Source organism: Myodes glareolus, chromosome 12 (assembly GCF_982192425.1).
Source record: "Myodes glareolus chromosome 12, mMyoGla1.1, whole genome shotgun sequence".
NCBI lineage: Eukaryota > Metazoa > Chordata > Mammalia > Rodentia > Cricetidae > Myodes > Myodes glareolus.
In genome coordinates this window covers 4,420,024-4,440,911 of record NC_142037.1, presented here as the reverse complement: position 1 = coordinate 4,440,911, position 20,888 = coordinate 4,420,024, and the positions used below count along the sequence as shown (strand labels likewise).

General features: G+C 40.1%; 1 protein-coding gene across 1 annotated transcript in view; it reads left to right on the top strand.

Moving 5' to 3' along the window:
• Positions 1-807: 807 nt before the first annotated feature.
• The window catches only part of LOC125395210 (large ribosomal subunit protein mL51-like), a 39,276-nt gene continuing 19,195 nt past the window's right edge, over positions 808-20,888 (top strand). The window contains exons 1-3 of the mRNA XM_087912341.1: positions 808-1,165; positions 4,262-4,325; positions 19,478-19,574. Of these exons, the coding sequence (XP_087768467.1) occupies positions 814-1,165; positions 4,262-4,325; positions 19,478-19,574 (513 nt within the window). The 5' untranslated portion in view covers positions 808-813. The remainder of the gene's footprint in view (positions 1,166-4,261; positions 4,326-19,477; positions 19,575-20,888) is intronic.

Genomic DNA, 20,888 nt, shown 5'->3' with positions numbered 1-20,888 from the left:
CCTTGGATTGTTGCCATGTGATGGAAAAGCCCTCCCCCCTTTTTAAAGCTTTTCTATTGACATAATGTTTTCTATGAAATTCCAAGGCCTTCATCACATTTCCAATAAGCAACTGATTAATTTTTGCATTACCTTATGCTGGAGGACCTGGCAGACCCATATGGGATCAGATTTATATATATGTGATGATTCCTATTCTGGATTATTACTTGTAACTGAATAAATAATAAAGTCAATTCTGTGTCATCTAGTATAAATCCATTGGTTTCAACATGTAAAATATTTTTTTCTGCATATTTCAAATTGATAATTATGTTGAGAAGTTTTGTAAAATCCATTAGTACCATGAGAATAGCATATATTTCTGACTTTTGAACAGAATCATAAGTGTTTAGATTCACTTTACTTAAATTTTCTGATTTGTAACATCCCTTACCTGATTTATTTGTATCAGTATAGAAAGTAGGTACTCCAGACATTGGTGTTTCCTGGATAAGTTGAATTCTCTTGCTTTTGGGATAGTTGCTGTTACACTCTCCCAAAAATTACGACAAGCTCTTTGCCATACTTCACTTTCTGCCTGTAATTTGTAAATTTCATCATCTATAAAAGGTACTACATTTTCTGCTGGGTCTATTCTTGCTATTTGATGAAGTCTCAATTTCCTTTAAGAATTAATTCAGTGGGAGTAAGGCCCAAGATGGCGTCTCAGCCCCGCTGAGACTGTCCTTTGCCTAGTCTTTGAAATCTACACCTGGTTCCCATTTTTCTGGCTGGTGCGGGGTCCTGTCGAGGTAGACAGGCGCTAGAGTAATGGCAGGGAGTCTCCCTTGGGTGGCAAGTAGGAGCCTGTGGGGCTGGATGCCCTTGGCGTGCAGAAGCTTCTCTCTGGGTGTACCACTGTTGACACGTGTGAGGCTTACGCTGCCGCCCCCGAGAGTGGTTGATCGAGAGGAGGGCTCGAGAAGAGGGATCCTGGGGAACTTCGAAAAGCACCCGAAGGAACTGATCAAGGGCCCGGTATGGCTTCGAGGCTGGAGAGGAAATGAACGGCTGCGCTGTATCCGAAAGAAGAAAAGGGTTGGAAGCAGAATGTTCGCCGAGGACCTGCACAACCTCAGCAAACGGATCCACCATCTCTACAAACACTTAACCCGCATGGGAAGTACCGCTAGAACGGAGAACTGGGGACTCGGGAAGAGACGCACTTGTCACCCTGGAGAAGAGGAACAGGACCTGTCCCTGACAGGAAGCTCAGTGTGCTCTCTGTGATAAAATGGGCCTGCTTTGGGATGGGCTATGCACACTGTATGTTCTCAGTGCTATTTCTGCTCACTCCTGCAGACTGAAGTTTCTCATCCCTGAGTCGTAGGCTCGTCTGTTAAGACCTTACTTATTTATAACCCAGTCTTACTTTCGGTCTTAGAAGTACGACAATTAGAATCATTTATTGTTGGCTCTTTCTGACATTGGCCCTTCATATTTGTTTTTTTTTTTATGTAATCATAGAGACAAAGCCCAAGAATGTTCTTATTCTAGGGAAATGTTCTGCCACTGAGCTACCCAGCCCCTTGGAAGTGTAATGATGCTGTTGTTTCTAAAGAGTGTGACACACCAAAATGAAATGGAAAAGTGAAATTACACTTGTACTGCTCTCATCCAAATAAATGAGGTTAACTTCTCTGAGTAGAGAAGTATTTCAGAGGATGACCTTAACCCACATCCAGTTTTGTTTGTTTTTTCTAGTCCCCGTCCCCACCCCCCCCAGGAGACAGGTCTTCTCTGTGTAGCCCTGACTGTCCTGAACTTGCTCTATACACCAGGCTGGCCTCAAACTCACAGAGATTCACCTGCCTCTACCTCCCAAGTGCTGGGATTAAAGATGTGTGCCACCAGTGCTTGGTGAACCACATCCAGTTTTATTGAGTGTTAAAGATCACAGTAGAATTTCCTATGTGCTAGGCAAGAACTCCTCCAACTGAGTACCTCTTCCTTACTAAAAATAAATAAATAAATAAGTAAATAAAAATAAATAAATGTATGTGTAGTAGGGGGAACAGAACGGACAGGGTTTTGCTAATTCTGACCTGCAACTATATAGACCAGGCTGGCCTCTGACTCAGAGTTGCTCCTGCCTCTGCCTCTGTCTTCTGAGTGCTGAGATAGATGTATGTGCCTCCACACCTGGATTTCTCACCTCTTTAATAATAGTAAGTGCCATGTTAGAGCACATGGTATGTGAAGCCGAAGTTACCAGAAGCCTCATCCCAGGCTACAAAAACGGATTGGCAGAGATGAAATAAATCTTGGACTTCCATATGTGGCTTTATTTTGTTTTCTGAATATAAAGTCTCATGTTGCTTGGGTTGGCCTAAAATTTATGATGTAGCTGAGGCTGTGCGTGAGCTCCCAACTCTGTCACCACCTCCCAGTGCTGGGATTACAGGTGTGTGCTATCATGCATGTTTTGTTGTTGATGTTGTTGTTTTTTCCTTTAAGAAAAAATATGGCACTTAATAAAGATATTTTAATATAAAAAACAATTAACTCAGAGATCTTTCCACACAAGTTTTTAATTTTTTACTCAGTTTTTGTGGTTAAAATATTCATTCTAATATAATATCTTCCTACTGCATTAAAATTCCCTGTAGGGGAATACTTGGAGGGTAATATGATCAGAATGCAGTTAAACTTCAGGTACACATGATCCACAAATGCCTTCTGTAATTCCTCTTCTACTAAAGTTACTTGTTTCTCAGCATCAACTGATAATTTCCTGGGACTATTTAAGTTTTTGTCATCATATACTGTTTTGTTTAAATTAATCAGTTCATTAGGTTTTATCCCAATATTGGGTGGTAGATGTGAAATCTCTCTTAGCAATCTTTGGAATTCATTAAGAGTCTGTAGTCATTCTCTCCTAATTTGCATCTTTTGGGGTCTAAGCTTTTGTAAACTATCCTATAGACCAAATAATTAATACAATATCCCCTCTCTATATTTTTTTTGTGAGCAATTTGTAACCCAACAAGGCAAAATTTTCTTTACTTTTTCAAACCGTTGTAATAAGCTGCTTGTTGGTTCCCGGCAACTCAGCCCCAAAATAGTCACACAGAAACTATATTATTTAAATCACTTCTTGGCCCATTAGCTCTAGCTTCTTATTGGCTAGCTCTTACATACTAATTTAACCCATTTTCATTAATCTGTGTATTGCCACGAGGTCATGGCTTACCAGGAAATTTTTCCAATGTTTGTCTCCAGCAGAGCTATATGGCTTCTCTCTGACTCTGCCTCCTTTCTCCCAGCATTCAGTTTAGTTTTCCCCACCCACCTAAGTTCTGACCTATCAACAGGCCAAGGCAGTTTTTTTTTAATTCACAAATGATATTCACAGCATACAGAGGGGATCCCACATCATCAAACATTCTTTCTAAGGTATCTACATTTGAATCAGATAGTAAATGCCATCCATGTAAAGTAAACTACAGATTCAGGAAATTGTTTAGGTATCATTTCCAACAGCTGTTGTAGAAAATATTGCACAGGGTGAGGCTGTTTAACTTTCTCTGTGAGAGAATTTTCTATTGCTATCTCTTAGCAGGATGAGAATTAATATAAGTAGGCACCAAGAAGGAAAAAATTTCTTTGTCTTTTTCTTGTAAAGTATAGTGAAGAAACAGTCTTTTAAATCAATAACTATAAGAGGTCATCCTTTAGGCAATAGAGAAGGCAAAGGAATTACAGACCACAGAGAGTACATTGACTAATTAACTTTATTTATAGTTCTTGATTTTTCAGATTTCTTTTCAACAACAAATACAGGAAAATTCCAAGGACTGGTTGATCCTACAATATGCTGAACATTTAGTTGCTCTAGTATGAGCCCGTCTAAAGCCTGCCGTTACTGTATTGTTAAAGGCCATTGCTTAACCCATACAGATTTGTCTGTCAGCTATTTTACTTTTTTATTTTATTTGTTTATTTACTTTTTTGTGAGACAGGGTTTCTCCATGTAACAGCCTTGGCTGTCCTGGAACTAGCTCTTGTAGACCAGGCTGGTCTCAAACTCATAGAGATCCACCTGTCTTTGGCTCTGGAGTGCTGGCTTAAAAGTGTGTGCCACCACCACCCAGCTGTCAATCATTTTAAAGGTAGGATTGTTGGTACCTTCGGAAGATCAGTAACTGTATCCTGTTCCTGCACAACCCGAATAGTCAGTGACTGTTCTATATAATACCTTCTAATGTTTTTTTTCAAGAAACATACATTACCCCTGGCCAGCAGGTGGCCTGGATCCTGTACCAGAAATTCCATCTGGAGAGGTGAGTCTGTGCCCGATCACCTGGCCAGATGCCCCGGAAAGGGAGCACAGGTACCCTCTAATCCCTTAAACTTTCTGGTCATTCAGCGGGTCCTTCTCTCCCCGGCTACTGCTTTTCTCTTCTTATCCCATCCCAGCTTGCCCCCAGGCACCCCTTCCCATCTGTGGGGTCATAGGATCCCCCAACTCAGCCTGCTTTGGGGCTGAGGGTCTGGGAATAAAGTGGTGAGTGCAACAGCTGCAGGATAAAGAAAGAATATTAAAATCTGCAAAGGTCAAGTAACTTATAAAGGTAAACCTATCAGAATTACACCTGACTTCTCTATGGAAACCATGAAAACCAGAAGGTCTTGGATAGATGTGCTGCAGAAACTAAGAGACCATGGATGCAAGTCCAGACTATTATACCCAGCCAAGCTTTCATTCACAATCAATGGAGAAATCAAGATATTCCAGGATAAAAACAAATTTAAAAAATACGTAGCCACCCTGCTAGCTTCCTGCCAGCCATCCCAGCTTCCATCCAGAGGGCCTTCCCGAGTGATCCTGCATCTGACGAAGGACGGCGATACAGTCGGTGACCCATATTGCAGCACCAGACTGAGCCCCCCGAGGTCCAAATGAGGAGCAGAAGGAGGAAGAACATGAAAAACGAAATCAGTACTGCGAGGGATGCTATCACCCACTGATACAAGGGAACGGATCTGATGAGAGTTTACCAAGGCCAGTTGGACTGGGACTGAAAGAGGACGTGATCTAACCAGACTCTCCGAATTTGGCCGGATTCTCTGACTGTGGCTGACCCGAAGTCTTTCTGAAAAGCCATTGACTATGACACTGGGACCTGTTTCCTCTACATATAATGGATTTTGGGGATCCAGTCTGTTTGGACACTCACCTTCCTGGACCTGGAGGGAGGGGGAAGGAACTGGAACTTCCCACAGGGCAGGAAACCCTGACTGCCCTGGGGGACGAAGAGGGAGGAGGAGGGGGAGTAGGGGGAGTGGGAGGGTGTTGGGAGGGGGGGTGGAAATGGAAACTTTTATAATTTAATAAAATTTACTAAAAAAAAAAATACGTAGCCACAAATTCAGTATTACAGAAAGTAATAGAAGGAAATTAACAACCCAAGGAACCCAACAACACACACAATAACTCAGATATCTAACAACCCTCTACCAGCACAACTCAAAGAAGGGAAACACACAAACTTTACCACACACACAAAAAAAACCAAAGAACCGGAGTTAACAACCACTGTAGTACAAGGAGCGGGACACCTTGTTTTGTCCTGCCTCACTCCCAGCCGCCTGGCTAGCTTATGCCTGAAAGAATTACACAGAAACTGTATTCATTTAAATACTGCCTGGCCCATTATCTCCAGCCCCTTATTGGCTAACTCTCACATATTAATTTAACCCATCTCCATTAATGTGTATCACCACTTGACTGTGGCTTACAGGCATGAGTCTAAACAGCATTCATCTTGGGCAGGAGAAGCATGGTGCCTGCATGACTCTGCTTTCTTCCTCCTAGAATTCTGTTCTGTCTACCATGCCCATCTAAGGGCTGCTCTATCAAAAGCTCAAGGCAGTTTTCTTTATTCAACCAATGAAAGCAACACATAGAAAGAAGACCCTCATACACCAAACCACTGGTCATTAATATCACTTAATATCAACGGACTCAATTCACCTATAAAAAGGCACAGGTTAAGAGAATGGATGTGAAAACAGGATCCAAAATTCTACTGTTTACAAGAAAGACACCTCAACCACAAAGAGAGGCATCTACTCAGCGTAAAGGGATGGGAAAAGATTTTTCAGTCAAACAGACATAAGAAACAAGTGGGTGTGGCTATACTAATATCTAACAAAATTGATTTCAAACTAAAATCAATCAGAAGAGATGGAGATGGACACTTTATACTCACAACAGGAACAATTCATCAGGATTAAGTCTCAATCCTGAATATCTATGCCCCTAATATAAAAGCACCCACTAATATAAAAGAAACATTACTAGAACTAAAGGTACACATCAAACCCCACACACTAATAGTAGGAGATTTCAACACACCTCTCTCACCAATGAACAGGTCAATCAGACAGAAACCTAACAGAAAAACAAAAGAACTAATGGAGGTATTGAATCAAATGGACTTAACAGATATCTATAGAACATTCCACCTAAACAGGAAAGAATACACCCTCTTCTTAGCATCTCATGAAACCTTCTCAAAAATTGATCACATACTCGATAACAAAACAAACTTCCACAGATACAAAAAATTTAGTAACCACTTATGTCTTATCAGATCACCATGGAATAAAGTTATAATTTAACAATAATTCTACCCCTAGAAAGCCTACAAACTCATGGAAACTGAACAGTCAACTACTGAATAGGAAGAAATAAAGAACATAAAGAAATAAAGAACATAAAGAAATAAAGAACATAAAGAAATAAAAAACATAAAAAAATAAAGAACAGGGAAGAAATAAAGAAAGAAATTAAAGTCTTCCTTAAATTCAATGAAAATAAAGACACAGCATACTCAAACCTGTCGGATACTATGAAAGCAGTGCTAAGAAGAAAGTTCATAATTCTAAGTGCCCACATAAAAAAACAAAGAAAGCTCACATTAGAGACTTAACAATACAGCTGAAATCTCTAGAAAAAAAGAAGCAGACTCACCCAGGAGGAATAGAAGACTGGAATAATCAAACCAAGGGCTAAAATCAATAAAATGGAAACACAGAAAACAATCCAAAGAATCAATGAAACAAAGAGCTGGTTCTTTGAGAAAGTCAACAAGATTGACAAACCTTTACCCAAACTAATCAAAAGGCAGAGAGAGAATACACAAATTAACAATATCAGAAATAAAAAGGGGGGCATAACAACAGACACTGAGGAAATTCAGAGAATCATTAGGTCTTACTACAAAGGTCTATATGCCACAAAGTTGGAAAATGTAAAAGAAATGGACTTGTTTTAAGATAAATACCATATACAAAAATTAAATTATACAAGGTGAACAATTTAAATAGACCTATAAATCATGAGGAAATTGAAGCTATCATAAAAAAAACCTCCCTACTAAAAAAAGCCCAGGAACAGATGGTTTCAATGCAGAATTTTACCAGAACTTCCAAGAAGAACTGATACCTATACTCCTTAATGTGCTTCACATAATAGAAACAGAAGAGTCATTGCCAAACTCTTTTTATGAAGTTACAGTTACCCTGATTCCAAAACCACACAAAGACCTAATCAAGAAAAAGAATTACAGACCAAACTCACTCATGAACATCGATGCAAAAATTCTCAATAAAATACTGGCAAACAGAATCCAAGAACACATAAAAAAATTATCCATTATGATCAAGTAGGCTTCATCTCAGAGATGCAGAGCTAGTTCAATATATGAAAAATCTATCAATGTAAACCATCATATAAAGAAACTGAGAGAAAAAACCATAAGATCATTTCATTAAATGCTGAAAAAGCATTTGACAAAATTCAACACCCCTTTATGAGAAAGGTCTTGGAGAGGTTAAGGATACAAGGATCATACTTAAATATAATAAAAACAATACATAGCAAGCCAACAGCTAATACCAAATTAAATGGAGAGAAACTCAAAGGCATTCCACTAAAATCAGGAACAAGACAAGGCTGTCCACTCTCTCCATACCTCTTCAATATAGTACTTGAAGTTCTAGCAATAGCAATATGACAACATAAGGAGATCAAAGGGATTTTAATTGAAAAGGAAGAAGTCAAACTTTCATTATTTGCAGATAATAAGATAGTCTACATTAGTGACCCCAAAAACTCTACCAAAGAACTCCTACAACTGATAAAGACCTTCAGTGATGTGGCTGGATACAAGATCAACTCAAAAAAAAAAATCAGGAGCCATCCTATACACAAAGGATAGAGAAGCAGAGAGGGAAATAAGAGAAATGTCACCTTTCACAATTTCCCTAAATAGCATAGAGTATCTTAAGGGTAATTCTAACCAAGGAAGTGAAAGATCTATTTCATAAGAACTTTAAGGCTTTAAAGAAAGAAATTGAAGAGGACACCAGAAAATGGAAGGATAAACATAGTAAAAATGGCAAATCTACCAAAGCCATCTATAAATTCAACATAAACTCCATCAACATCCCAACAAAATTCTTCACAGACCATGAGAGAACAATAATCAACTTTATATGGAAAAACAAAAAACCCAGGATAGCCAAAACAATCCTATACAATAAAGGAAGTTCTGGAGGCATTACCATTTCTGACTTCAAATGCTATTACAGAGCTACAGTAATGAAAACAGCTTGGTATTGGCATAAAAACAGAGACGTGGCCAATGGAATCAAATCAAAGACATGGATATTAGCCCACAAACTTATGAACACCTGATTTTCAACAAAGAAGCTAAAATTATACAATGGAAGAAAGAAAGCATCTTCAACAAATGGTGCTGGCATAACTGGATGTTAACCTGTAGAAGAATGAAAATAGATCCATATATATCACCACGCACAAAACTCAAGTCCAAATTGAATAAAGACTTCAATATAAATCTGACCACACTAAACCTGATAGAAGAGAAAGTGGGAAGTAGACTGCAACACATGGGCACAGGAGACCACTTCCTATGTATAACCCCAGTAGCACAGACAATAAGAATTAATGGGACCTCTTAAAACTGAGAAGTTTCTGTAAAGCAAAGGACACTGTCATTAAGACAAAAAGGCATTCTATTGAATGCGAGAAGATCTTCACCAACCCCGTATCAGACATGTGGGAGAACTGTCTGTATTGTGACAATCATGTTTTACATAAACACTGATTGGCCAGGCAGAAAGTATAAGCAGGAAAACCAGACAGGAATTAGAGGTGATGCAATGAAAACAGGAGAATTCTGGGAAGGAGGAAGCTGATTTCTCCCAGTCCTGTGCAGACAGATATTTGCTTACAAATGCTATAGAATTAATCCAAGATAAGTATTTTAAAAATACCTTGACTTTAAAATTGAAGTCAAAAGATATGTTACTTTGGAAAAGAGATTTTGCTTTTGTTTCCACAGAAAATGAGAGGCTCTGGATTTATTCAGAGTTAAGAAAAATCAGCTTTGATCAATGAAGACCATCTGAGAAATCTCTAACAGGAGTAGATGACCCAGATGTCTGAGTTCTTCATTCAGAACAGGTTCCATTCTGCTGCCTGAGATGACCAAGACTCACAGGATACTTCAGTCAGGACTTGATCATAACTCTAAATTTTCTTTAGGTCTCCATAAGATTATCAGTGCCCCCAACCAGCTGAAAGTAGCCTGAAATACTATGCCCACATTTCCCCATTTCCCCCTGCCCCATAATGGACTATGGACATTTTCCTTTTTTTTTTTTTTTAAAGAGGGAGAAGTGTTGCGGGAGAATTGTCTGTATTCTGTCAATCATGTTTTAAATAAACGCCAATTGGCCAGGCAGAAAGTATAGGTGGGAAAACCAGACAGTAAATAGAGGTGATGCAATGAAAACAGGAGAATTCTGAGAAGGAGAAAGCTGATTCCTTCCAGTCCTGTGCAGACCACCAAGGAAGCAGGATGTGACCTGCCAGCTGAAAAGAGACTGAGCCATGTGGCTACCATAGATAAAAACAATAGGATAATATAAGCTACAAGAGTTAACAAAAAGCCTGAGATAATAGGCCAATCAGTTTTATAACTTATGGAGATCTCTGTATGATTTTCTTTGGGGCTAAACAGTTGCAGGGTATCGGGCAGGACAGAAACCCCAACAAGCAGGCCCCCTCATGTTACACAGACAAAGGTCTGATCTCCAAAATTTATAAAGAACTCAAGGAACTAGACATTAAAATTCTGAATAACCCAATTAAAATGGGGTACTGAGCTAAACAGAATTCTCAATAGAAGAAGGTCAAATGGCCAAAAGATACTTAAGTCATATTCAACTTCCTTAGAAATAAGGGAAATGCAAATCAAAACAACTTTGAGATACCATCTTATACCTGACAGAATTGCTAAAATCAAAAACACCAATGATAACCTGTGCTGGAGAGGATGTGGAGTAAGTTGAATATTCATCCATTGCTGGTGGGAATGCAAACTTGTAACCACTTTGGAAATCAGTGTGGGAGTTTCTCAGGAAATTGGGAATCAACCTACTTCAGGATCCAGCAATACCACTCTTGAAAATGTATCTAAGATGCCCAATCATAATACAAAAGCATTTGTTCAACTATGTTCATAGCAGCATTATTTGTAATAGCCAGAACCTGGAAACAACCTAAGTGCCCCTCAATGGAAGAATGTATAATGAAAGTGTGGCAGATATATGTGTTAGAGTACTACGATGACACCTTGAATTTTGTATGAAAATGGATGGAAATAGAAAACACTATCCTGAGTGATATAACCCAGTCCAAAAAGATGAACATGGTATGTACTCACTCATTAGTGGACTTTAGCCATAAACCAAGGACATTAAGCCTATAGTTCACAAGCCTAGAGAAGCCAAATAACAAAGTGAGCCAAAACAAAACCATATATAGATCCTCCTGGAAATTGGAAGCAAACAAGATTGTCAGGAAAAAGTGAAGTGCATGAGGTGAGGGTAGGGTGGGGTGAGGTTAGGGGAAGGGAAGAGGGGGAGAGGGAAGGGAGAAGGGAAAGACTGGCGAGAGCTTGGGGGAGTGGAAGGGTGGAGATGGAGGAAGGGCGGATATAGGAGCAGGGAAGAAGATATCTACATTAAGGGAGCCATTTTTAGGGTTGGCTAGAGACTTGGCTCTAGAGAAGATCCCAGGTGTCCACGGGAATGACCTACCTAGGTCCTTGGGCAGCAGAAGAGAGGATTCCTGAACTGTCTTTGCCCCACTATCACACTGATGATTATCTCGAATATCACCATAGGGTCTTCACCTGATGACCTATAGAGACAGAGACAGAAACCCTCATGAGAGCATGGACTGAGCTCCCAAGTTCCAGTTGAAGGGTAGAAGGAGGGAGAAGACAAGCAAAGAAGTCAGGACCGCGAGGGGTTGGTCCACCAACTGAGGCAGTGTGCCTGTTCTAATGGAAGCTCACCAAATCCCGCTGGACCGGGTCTGAAGGAGCATGTGATCAAACTGGACTCTGCTTGTGGCTGACAATGGGGGCTGACTGAGAAGTCATTGATAAAGGCACTGGGATTTGTTTCTATTGCATGTACTGGCTTTTGGGGACCCTAGTCTATTTGGATGCACAGCTTCCTAGGCCTGGATGAAGGGGCGAGGGCCTTGGACTTCCCACAGGGCAGGGTTCCCTGCCCTCTCTCAAGGAGCGAGGGGAAGGGAGGAGGATGAGTGGGGGAGCAGGAGGGGAATGGGAGAAGGAAAAACAAAAGGAAGAAAAAAGAAAACGTAAAAAGAAAAAAGAAACATACATTGATTTGTAGTTTGTTTCTAAGATTGGGGGAATGCTAATTTTAGTATTCTATAAATTTAACAAGTCATGTTCCACAAATTCATTGCTATGTGAACCACATATGGCTTTAATTTCCCCCAGGATCCTTCCAGTTCTATACATTTAGCCCATATTGCCCCCACTTTTTCTTTTAATCTGAGCTAGCTTTCCAATCCTTAAAAGCTGAATATGTATCTGTAAGAGTCTGCACTTCCCAATGCATACCCACACCCGGTTCAGGCTGCACGCTTTCCCGAACTCGAGCCCACGAGAATGGACGATTGTCCTGAGGGTTGGAAAAGAGACACACACACAAAAGAGACCTTTGCTCATTTACCAGAGTAAATGGCAACTTTATTAAACTCAAGTCGGGTATTTATACCAGTGGGCTAGAAGGACCGAAAATGCAAGGCCTCCTCCCATCCAGGAGCAGGAGGAGAAGATTAAAGTCTTCCCGGCGCCTCGGGCAGGGTCAGCTGGGGAGCCAGGCTAAGGGCCCATTGCTAAGACCTTGAATACAAGTGGAATCACCATAACAAAGAGAACCAGGTTCTTGCTTGGTTATCCCCTCAAGCCAGAGCTAGTGCAGAGTCTCCAGGGAGCCAGAGGTCACACGGCCCTGCGAATCGCCAGGAGAAGGGAAAAACCTTGGCAGCTACATGTATCTCCTGAAGAGGCCAATTTGGATACCAAGATTCTGGTGAAATTATTGTTACATTTGTACCTATTTATACCGTACCTTCAATAACATAGTCGTTTATTTATTTATTTACTTATTTATTTGTGATTTTTTTATTTATTAAAAATTTCCACATCTTTTCCTTCTCCTATTTCCCTCCCACTCTCCCTATTCCCCTCCCCTATCCATCTCCAGCCCTAAGAGAAGTCAGGGTGCCCTGCCCTGTGGGAAGTCCAAGGCCCTCCATCCCCATCCAGGTCTAGGAAGGTGTGCATCCAAACAGTCTAGGCTCCCGAAAAGCCAGTACATGCATTAGAATCAAAACCCAGTGCCATTTTCATTGGCTTCTCAGTCAGCCCCAATTGTAAGCCACATTCAGAGACTCTGGTTTGATCACATACTCATTCAGTCCCAGTCCAACTGGCCATGGTGAGCTCCCATTAGATCTGTCACAACATCTCAGTAGGTGAATGCAACCCTTGGGTGCTGGCTTCCTTGCTCATGTTCTCCCTTCTTCTGTTCTTCATCTGGACCTTGGGAATTCAGTCCTGTGCTCCAATGTTGGTCTCTGTCTCTATCTCCATCCATCTCTGGATGAAGGTTCTATGGTGATATTCAAGATATTCATCAGTGTGGTTATGGGACGAGGCTATTCAGGGACCCTCTCCTCTGCTGCCCAAGGACCTAGCTGGGGAATACCCCTTGGACACCTGGGAACCCCTCTAGAGCCAAGTCTCTTACCAACCCTAAAATGGCTCCCTTAATTAATATATCTTCTTCCCTGCTCCCATATCCACTCTTCATCCATCTCAACCATCCCACTCCCCCAAGCTATCGCCACTCCTTCACTTCTCCCTTCTCTCTCCCCCTCCCCTTCTCAGCACCCCACCCCACCCTCGTTCTTCCAACTTTTGCCTTGCGATCTTGTGTACCTCCAATTTCCAGGAGGATAAATATATGGTTTTTTTTTTTGGGGGGGTTCACCGTCTTATTAAGCTTCTCTAGGATCACAAACTATAGGCTCAATGTCCTTTGTTTATGGCTAGAATCCACTTATGAGTGAGTACATACCATATTCATCCTTTTGTGTCTGGGTTATCTCACTCAGTAAAGTGTTTTCTATTTCCATCCATTTGCATGCAAAAGTCAAGATGTCATTGTTTTTTGCTGCTGAGTAGTACTCTAATATGTACATGTGCCACACTTTCTTTATCCATTCTTCCATTGAGGGGCACCTAGGTTGTTTCTAGGTTTTGGCTATTACAAATAGTGCTGCTATAAACATAGTTGAACAAATGCTTTTGTAGTATGATTGGGCATCTCTTGGGTACATTCCCAAGAGTGGAATTGCTGGATCCTGAGGTAGGTTGACTTCCAGTTTCCAGAGAAACTCCCACACTGATTTCCAAAATGGTTGCACAAGTTTGCATTCCCACCAGCAATGGATGAATATTCAACTTACTCCACATCCTCTCCAGCATAGGTTATCATAGGTGTTTTTGATTTTAGCCATTCTGTTAGGTGTAAGATGATATCTCAAAGTTGTTTTGATTTGCATTTCCATGACTTCTAAGGAAGTTGAACATGTCTTTAAGTATCTTTTGGCCATTTGAACTTCTTCTGTTGAAGAAGAAGAATTCTCTGTTCAGTTAAGTACCTCATTTTTTAATTGGTTATTCAGAATTTTAATGTCTAGTTTCTGGAGTTCTTTATGTATTTTGGAGATCAGGCATTTGTCTAGTGCAGTGTTGGTAAAGATCTTCTCCCATTCAGTAGGTTGCCTTTTTTGTATTAATGATAGTGTCCTTTGCTTTACAGATGCTTCTCAGTTTCAGGAGGTCCCATTTATTATTCATTGTTGATCCTATTGTCTGTGCTACTGGGGTTATACGTAGGAAGTGGTCTCCTGTTCCCATGTGTTGCAGACTACTTCCCACTTTCTCTTCTATCAGGTTCAGTGTAGTCAGTTTATATTGAGGTCTTTAATTAATTTAGACTTTAATTTTGTAAATGGTGGATAGATATGGATCTATTTTCATTCTTCTACAAGTTGACATCCAGTTATGCCAGCACCATTTGTTTTTCCTATTGTATACTTTTAGCTCCTTTGTCAAATATCAGGTGTTCTTAGGTTTATGTGTTAATATCTGAGTCTTTGATTTGATCCCCTTTGTCAATGTCTCTGTTTTTAATGCCAATATCAAGCTGTTTTTATTATTGTAGCTCTGTAATAGCATTTGAAGTCAGGGATGGTAATGCCTCCGGAAGTTCCTTTATTATATTGGATTGTTTTGGCTATCCTGGATGTTTTGTTTTTCCATATAAAGTTGATTATTGTTCTCTCATGGTCTGTGAAGAATTTTGTTGGGATTTTGATGGGGATTGCATTGCATCTATAGATTGCTTTTGGTAGAATTGCCATTTTTACTATGTTGATCCCACCAATTCAAGAGCATGGGAGATCCTTCCATTTTCTGTATCCTCTTCAATTTCTTTCTTCAAAGTCTTAAAGTTCTTGTCAAATTGATCTTTCACTTTCTTGGTTAGAGTTCCCCAAGATTCTTAATGCTATTTGTGGCTATTTTGAAAGGTGACGTTTCTCTGATTTTTTTTTTCTGCTTCTTTATTGTTTGTGTATAGGAGGGCTACTGATTGTTTTTTTGAGTTGATTTTGTATCCTGCCACATTACTAAAGGTGTTTATCAGCTGTAGGAGTTCTTTGGTAGAGTTTTTGGAGTCGCTTATGTACACTATCTTATCATCTGCAAATAACGAAAGTTTGACTTCCTCCTTTCCAATTTGAATCACCGTGATCTCCTTATGCTGTCTTATTGCTATTGCTAGAACTTCAAGCACTATATTGAAGAGGTATGGAGAGAGTGGACAGCCTTGTCTTGTTCCTGATTTTAGTGCAATGCCTTTAAGTTTCTCTCCATTTAATTTGATGTTAGCTGTTGGCTTGCTGTATATTGCTTTTATTGTATTTATAATACAAGGTATGAGCCTTGTATCCCTATTCTCTCCAAGACCTTCATCATAAAGGGGTGTTGAATTTTCTCACATGCTTTTTCAGCATCTAATGAAATGATCTTATGGTTTTTTCCTTTCAGTTCATTTATATGATGAATTATATTGATACATTTTTGTATATTGAACCAGCCCTGCATCTCTGGGATGAAGCCTACTTGATCATAATGGATAATATTTTTGATGTGTTCTTGGATTTGGTTTGCCAGTATTTTATTGAAAATTTTTGCATCAATGTTCATGAGTGAGATTGGTCTGTAATTCTCTTTCTTGTTCTAGTCTTTGTGTGGTTTTGATATCAAGCTAACTGTAGCTTCATAAAAGGAGTTTGGCAATGACTCTTCTGTTTCTATTATGTGAAACACATTTAGGAGTATAGGTATCAGTTCTTCTTGGAAGTTCTGGTAGAATACTGCATTAAAACCATCTGGTCCTGGGCTTGTTTTTTTGTAGGGATCCTTTGATGACAGCTTCTAATTCATTGCGACTTATAGATCTATTTAAAATGTTCACCTAGTTTTGGTTTAATTTTGGTATATGGTACTTACTTATCTAAAAAATATCCATTTCTTTTACATTTTCCAACTTTGTGGAATATAGACTTTTGTATTAAGACCTAATGTTTCCTCAAATTTCCTCTGTGTCTGTGGTTATGTCCCCCTTTTCATTTCTGATCTTGTTAATTTGTGTGTTCTTTCTCTGCTGTTTGATTAGTTTGGATAGGGGTTTTTCAATCTTGTTGATTTTCTCCAAGAGTCAGCTTTTTCTTTCATTGATTCTTTGGATTGTTTTCCATGTTCTACTTTGTTGATTTCAGCCCTGTTTGATTATTTCCAGTTTTCTACTCCTCCTGGTTGAATCTGCTTCTTTTTTCTAGAGCTTTTAGGTGTGCTGTTAAGTCTCTAATGTGTGCTTTCTCCGTTTTCTTTATGTGGGCACTTAGTGCTATGAACTTTCTTCTTAGCACTGCTTTCATAGTGTCCCATAGCTTCGTGTACATTGTATCTTTATTTTCTTTGAATTCAAAGAAGACATTAATTTTTTCTTTTTTTCTTCCTTGATGCAGGGGTGATTCAGTAGTTGAATGTTCAGTTTCCATGGGTTTATAGGCTTTCTGGGATTAGAATTGTTGTTGAATCCTAACTTTATTCCATGGCGATCTGATAGTACACAGGTGGTTGCTACTATTTCTTTGTATCTCAGAATGTTTGCTTTGTTACCAATTATGTAATCAATTTTTGATAAGGTTCATAAGATGCTGAGAAGGTGGTATATTCTTTTCTGTTTGGGTGGAATGTTCTATAGATGTCTGTTAAGTTTATTTGTTTCTTTACATCTGTTAGATCTCTTATTTCTCTGTTAGGTTTCTGTCTGATTGACCTGTCCATTGGTGAGAGAGAAGAGTTGAAATCTCCTATTTTTATAGTATGGGGTTTGATGTGTGCTTTGAGTTCTAGTAATGTTTCTTTTACATATATCGGTGCTTTTGTATTAGGGCCATAGATGTTTAGGATTGAGACTTCCTCCTGATTAATTGTTCCTGTTATTCCGTTAGTTACTAGTATTGCTTTAGCGGCTTGTTTCATAGGTCCATTTGATTGCAATACCTTTTTCCAACCCTTTACTCTTAGGTAGTGTCTGTCTTTGAGGTTGCAGTGTGTTTCTTGTAAACAGCAGATTGTTGGATCCTGTTTATGTATCCATTCTCTTAACCTGCGCCTTTTTATAGGTTAATTGAGTCCATTGATATTAAGTGATATTAATGACCAGTGGTTGCTAACTCTGGTTATTTTTCCTGGTGTTAGTGTTTGTGTGTTTCCCTTCTTTGAGTTGTGTTGGTGAAAGGTTGTTAGAAGCCTGTGTTATTATGGGTTTTGTTTGCTTTTTTGATTTGTGGTTTTCCTTCTAGTACTTTCTGTAAGGCTGTGTTTGTGGCTACATATTGTTTAAATTTTTTTTTTGTCCTGGAATACTTCATTTTCTCCATTGATGGTGAATGCAAGCTTTGCTGGGTATAGCCATCTGGGCTTGCATCCATGGTCTCTTTGTGTCTGCAGCACATCTATCCAAGACCTTCTGGCTCTAAAGCACTCACCATGTGTCCTGTCTGTAGAACTCAGTAACTGCTTGTATTCAAATTGTTAAAATCAGCCTCCTGGAGGGTTGGGAGAAATGAGGACTCTCAGAGATGCCGAAGGTATAAAATGATGTAGCACAGCGGGAAGCCATATGCAATTCTTCAGAGAGTTAGACTGTAGGTCCCAGGTGACCCAGTGATTATGGAACATGAAGTTGGTGTCCACAGAGAAGCTAGGCAACATCAGGGTTGTAGCAGCAATTCGCAGAGTAGCCTCACAGTGAAACTACCCAGATCTCTATCACTTGATGAGTGAAAAAGAACAGTGTGATTGAGCCCTTCCATGGAATGTTATTCACTATGAAATAATACATCATTTGGCCTGACTTTGTCAACATTACTCAAAGAAATTCCTAACACAATCACCTCACGGGGAGGAACTATTGATTTTGACTCCTGGTTGTCAAAATTTTCTGGTTTCCTGAACTCATTGCTTTGGGTCTGAAGTGAGGCAGCCTGTGGCAAAGGGAGCTCCTTTTGGAGGAAGTTCCTCACCTTGGGGGCAATGAGTAAGTTAACAAACAGGACCTGTAGGCAGGTCCAGTAGCATCCAGTGGTACTGTGCTGGAAAACATTCCTGTACTCCACAGCCTAGGAATTTCCTAAGCACAGTTGGCTAAGGAGCCAGGACTCCAGAGCTCCACCTGTCTGTGAAGTAGATTGACAGGATGGACATTTCAATGACTGAGCTGCCTATCTTTCATGCCCAGGTGTTTCTCTCATTCAGCAAAGGTTAACCTTCTTCTCAATAGTATCCCTGATGATTTTTTCTTATATTATCACTATCTGGTAAACTAAACATATTACTGGATTACAATGTGCTTCTATGTGTACATACATGTATTTGTTTGTGTTCATGAGTTCTTGTATGTACATGAGTGAGCAACCCTCCTCTCAGAACATAATCTTCTAATGAACAGGAGCAAGAAAGCCTGGAAGAAAGACTGAAGAACCTGATGAAGCAGGCCCCTGTACCTGGATCTCTGTCCTTTTGGGGATTCTCACTTTCTGGATGTCTCTCAGCCACAGCCAAAGAACACCTCATGGTATTGTGCTGGTCCAGTCAACAAGAATATCACCAGGAAACACCATGTTTGTTCTTGGTGTTTCTGAGGATCGTTTATACCTTATTCCCTTCTGACCTCTCTAGTGTCTTCTTAGTATCTGTTCCTTTGTTTCTCCTCATAATTCTTCCTCTGGTAGTCCTAAACCTAGCAGGAGGAGGGTTAGTTGTGGAGGACACTGAGTGCTCCTGCCACTTTATCTTTCTTCCAGATCATCACCTTTAGAGAGTTCATGCCTCTGGGGAGATCTGCATGCAGCACACTCCTGCTCATTACAGGCTCTCTGCAGTGTGCATTGGTTTCCTGTGCAAACATTTTTCTGGCTATAAGAAGCTTTACTGATTGAGGAGTTGAACCCAGGCACGTTTCTGTGCTGTGGGAATAATTAGAAACTTTAACGCTTTTACAGGCTCCCCTAGAGGGTATACATTGAGTTTCCCAGGTTGCTCACACTCACCTGGTAGCTAATCAAGGCCATGCATATCTATCTTGAACAGTTACTCAGACATTGCTACACTGTTATTTTTTTCCAAAATCTATACCACTGGAGAAATGTGCTGTATTTTCTTGCTCAGCAGAGTGTAGTTCTCAGTTCATCTTCTACCAGATCATAAAAGCTGAGAAAAAAAATACAAGCCCAGGTGCACTCTGACCCTTCTCTTGGGGAACATCCTCATGTAGGATTGTCCAGCTGAATACAGCTGATTCAGGTTCAACAGATGACAGAGCAGGTCCCCATTAGGCTTTTTTCCTAACTGCCTTCCTCCTCTAGGTCAGAAAATCTCCAATCTGAGTCGGAACAGGTCACAGTCCAGGATGAGAGCCTCCTGCAGACAGAGCTGCCACAGCAGGTCAAGTCTCACAGGCAAGTGAGCCACCATTTCATCCCATCCCCAGCAAAGTTGGCATTGGGGGGACTGGGAGTTCTCGACCTTGGCTTCCAGTATGAATGGAGCCTGATTGTTTTCTAGCTGGTGGCCCAGCCAGGCTGCTTATTGGTCTGATTTCTTTTCCTTCTCACATAGCAGATCTTGAGAAATCTGAGGAGGCCCAAGAAGTCAAAGATGCCTTGAACCTATGACATTCTACACCCATGGATCAAGGCCTCTTCCTCAGAAGACACCCCCTTATATCTGTGAACTTACCAATGAGGCAAATACCAGCTGACCTCCACATGATCCATCTCCAAGTATATCCATCAAAAACTGCCCAAAAGGGCCACAAAGAATGCTCTTGAAATATGTCTCAAACTAACTGATGATGAGGCCTTGACTTACAAATCTGCAAGGAAACCTGGCTATACTAGCTTTGAAAATGCTTTTTACAATTGATGACAGCCCTCCTAGCATTCCAAACATGTCCAGTGACAGGCTGTAGGTCTGTGCTGCTAAATCTGCAGAAAGAGAATGCTGCTTGCTTAATTTTTTTGTTTCGTTTTTGGTTGAAGTTTGTTTGCTTTGCTTCTGTTGGTTTTCTTTGTTATGGTTTGAGGTTCTGCTATTGATTTGTCTTTTTCTTTGGATTTTTTTGTGTTTTAGTATTTTTGAAGGATATTCACTATTTATATTGACTGCTCTCTTTAAGCCCCTATTGAATAAAATGACTATTTTTATTAATACAAAAGTGATTTCCAACTCTTCTCTCTTAGAACCAATTTCTTTGATCGGGTGTGGTTCTCACTCCAGTGGCTCCAGAACCTCCTACAAGACCATAGCTCTTGAGTGCCCAACTTGGGCTGCATAGTGAGTTCACAGTCTGCCAGAGCTACACCAGTATGTGAATGTGGATGGTGTTGCCAACTCCGTGGATATGCATTGCATGATGGAAAAAGTATTCATACTGTATCCTTGTGGTCATATACTTAACCATCCTTAAAATATAACATTCTGTTTACACATTTCATGAAATAACCATGTATGCCAAATTAATGAGAAACACAATAGTATTTCTGTAAAGCCTCTCTGGAAATGAGAACATTTACTAAGGGAATATTAAAGAAATTCATGGCCCGCTTGCCACCAGAGACCATGATAATGTCCTTGCTTGGACTGCTACCAAGGGCCATATCCAGTCCATGGCCCTGACACAGATGTGGGAGTCTGTTTTGGTATCGGTGATTTCTCTTACCAGTGAGGTCCTTGCAATCACCTGCAGACTCGGCCACCACCTGTGACCATGTTGGT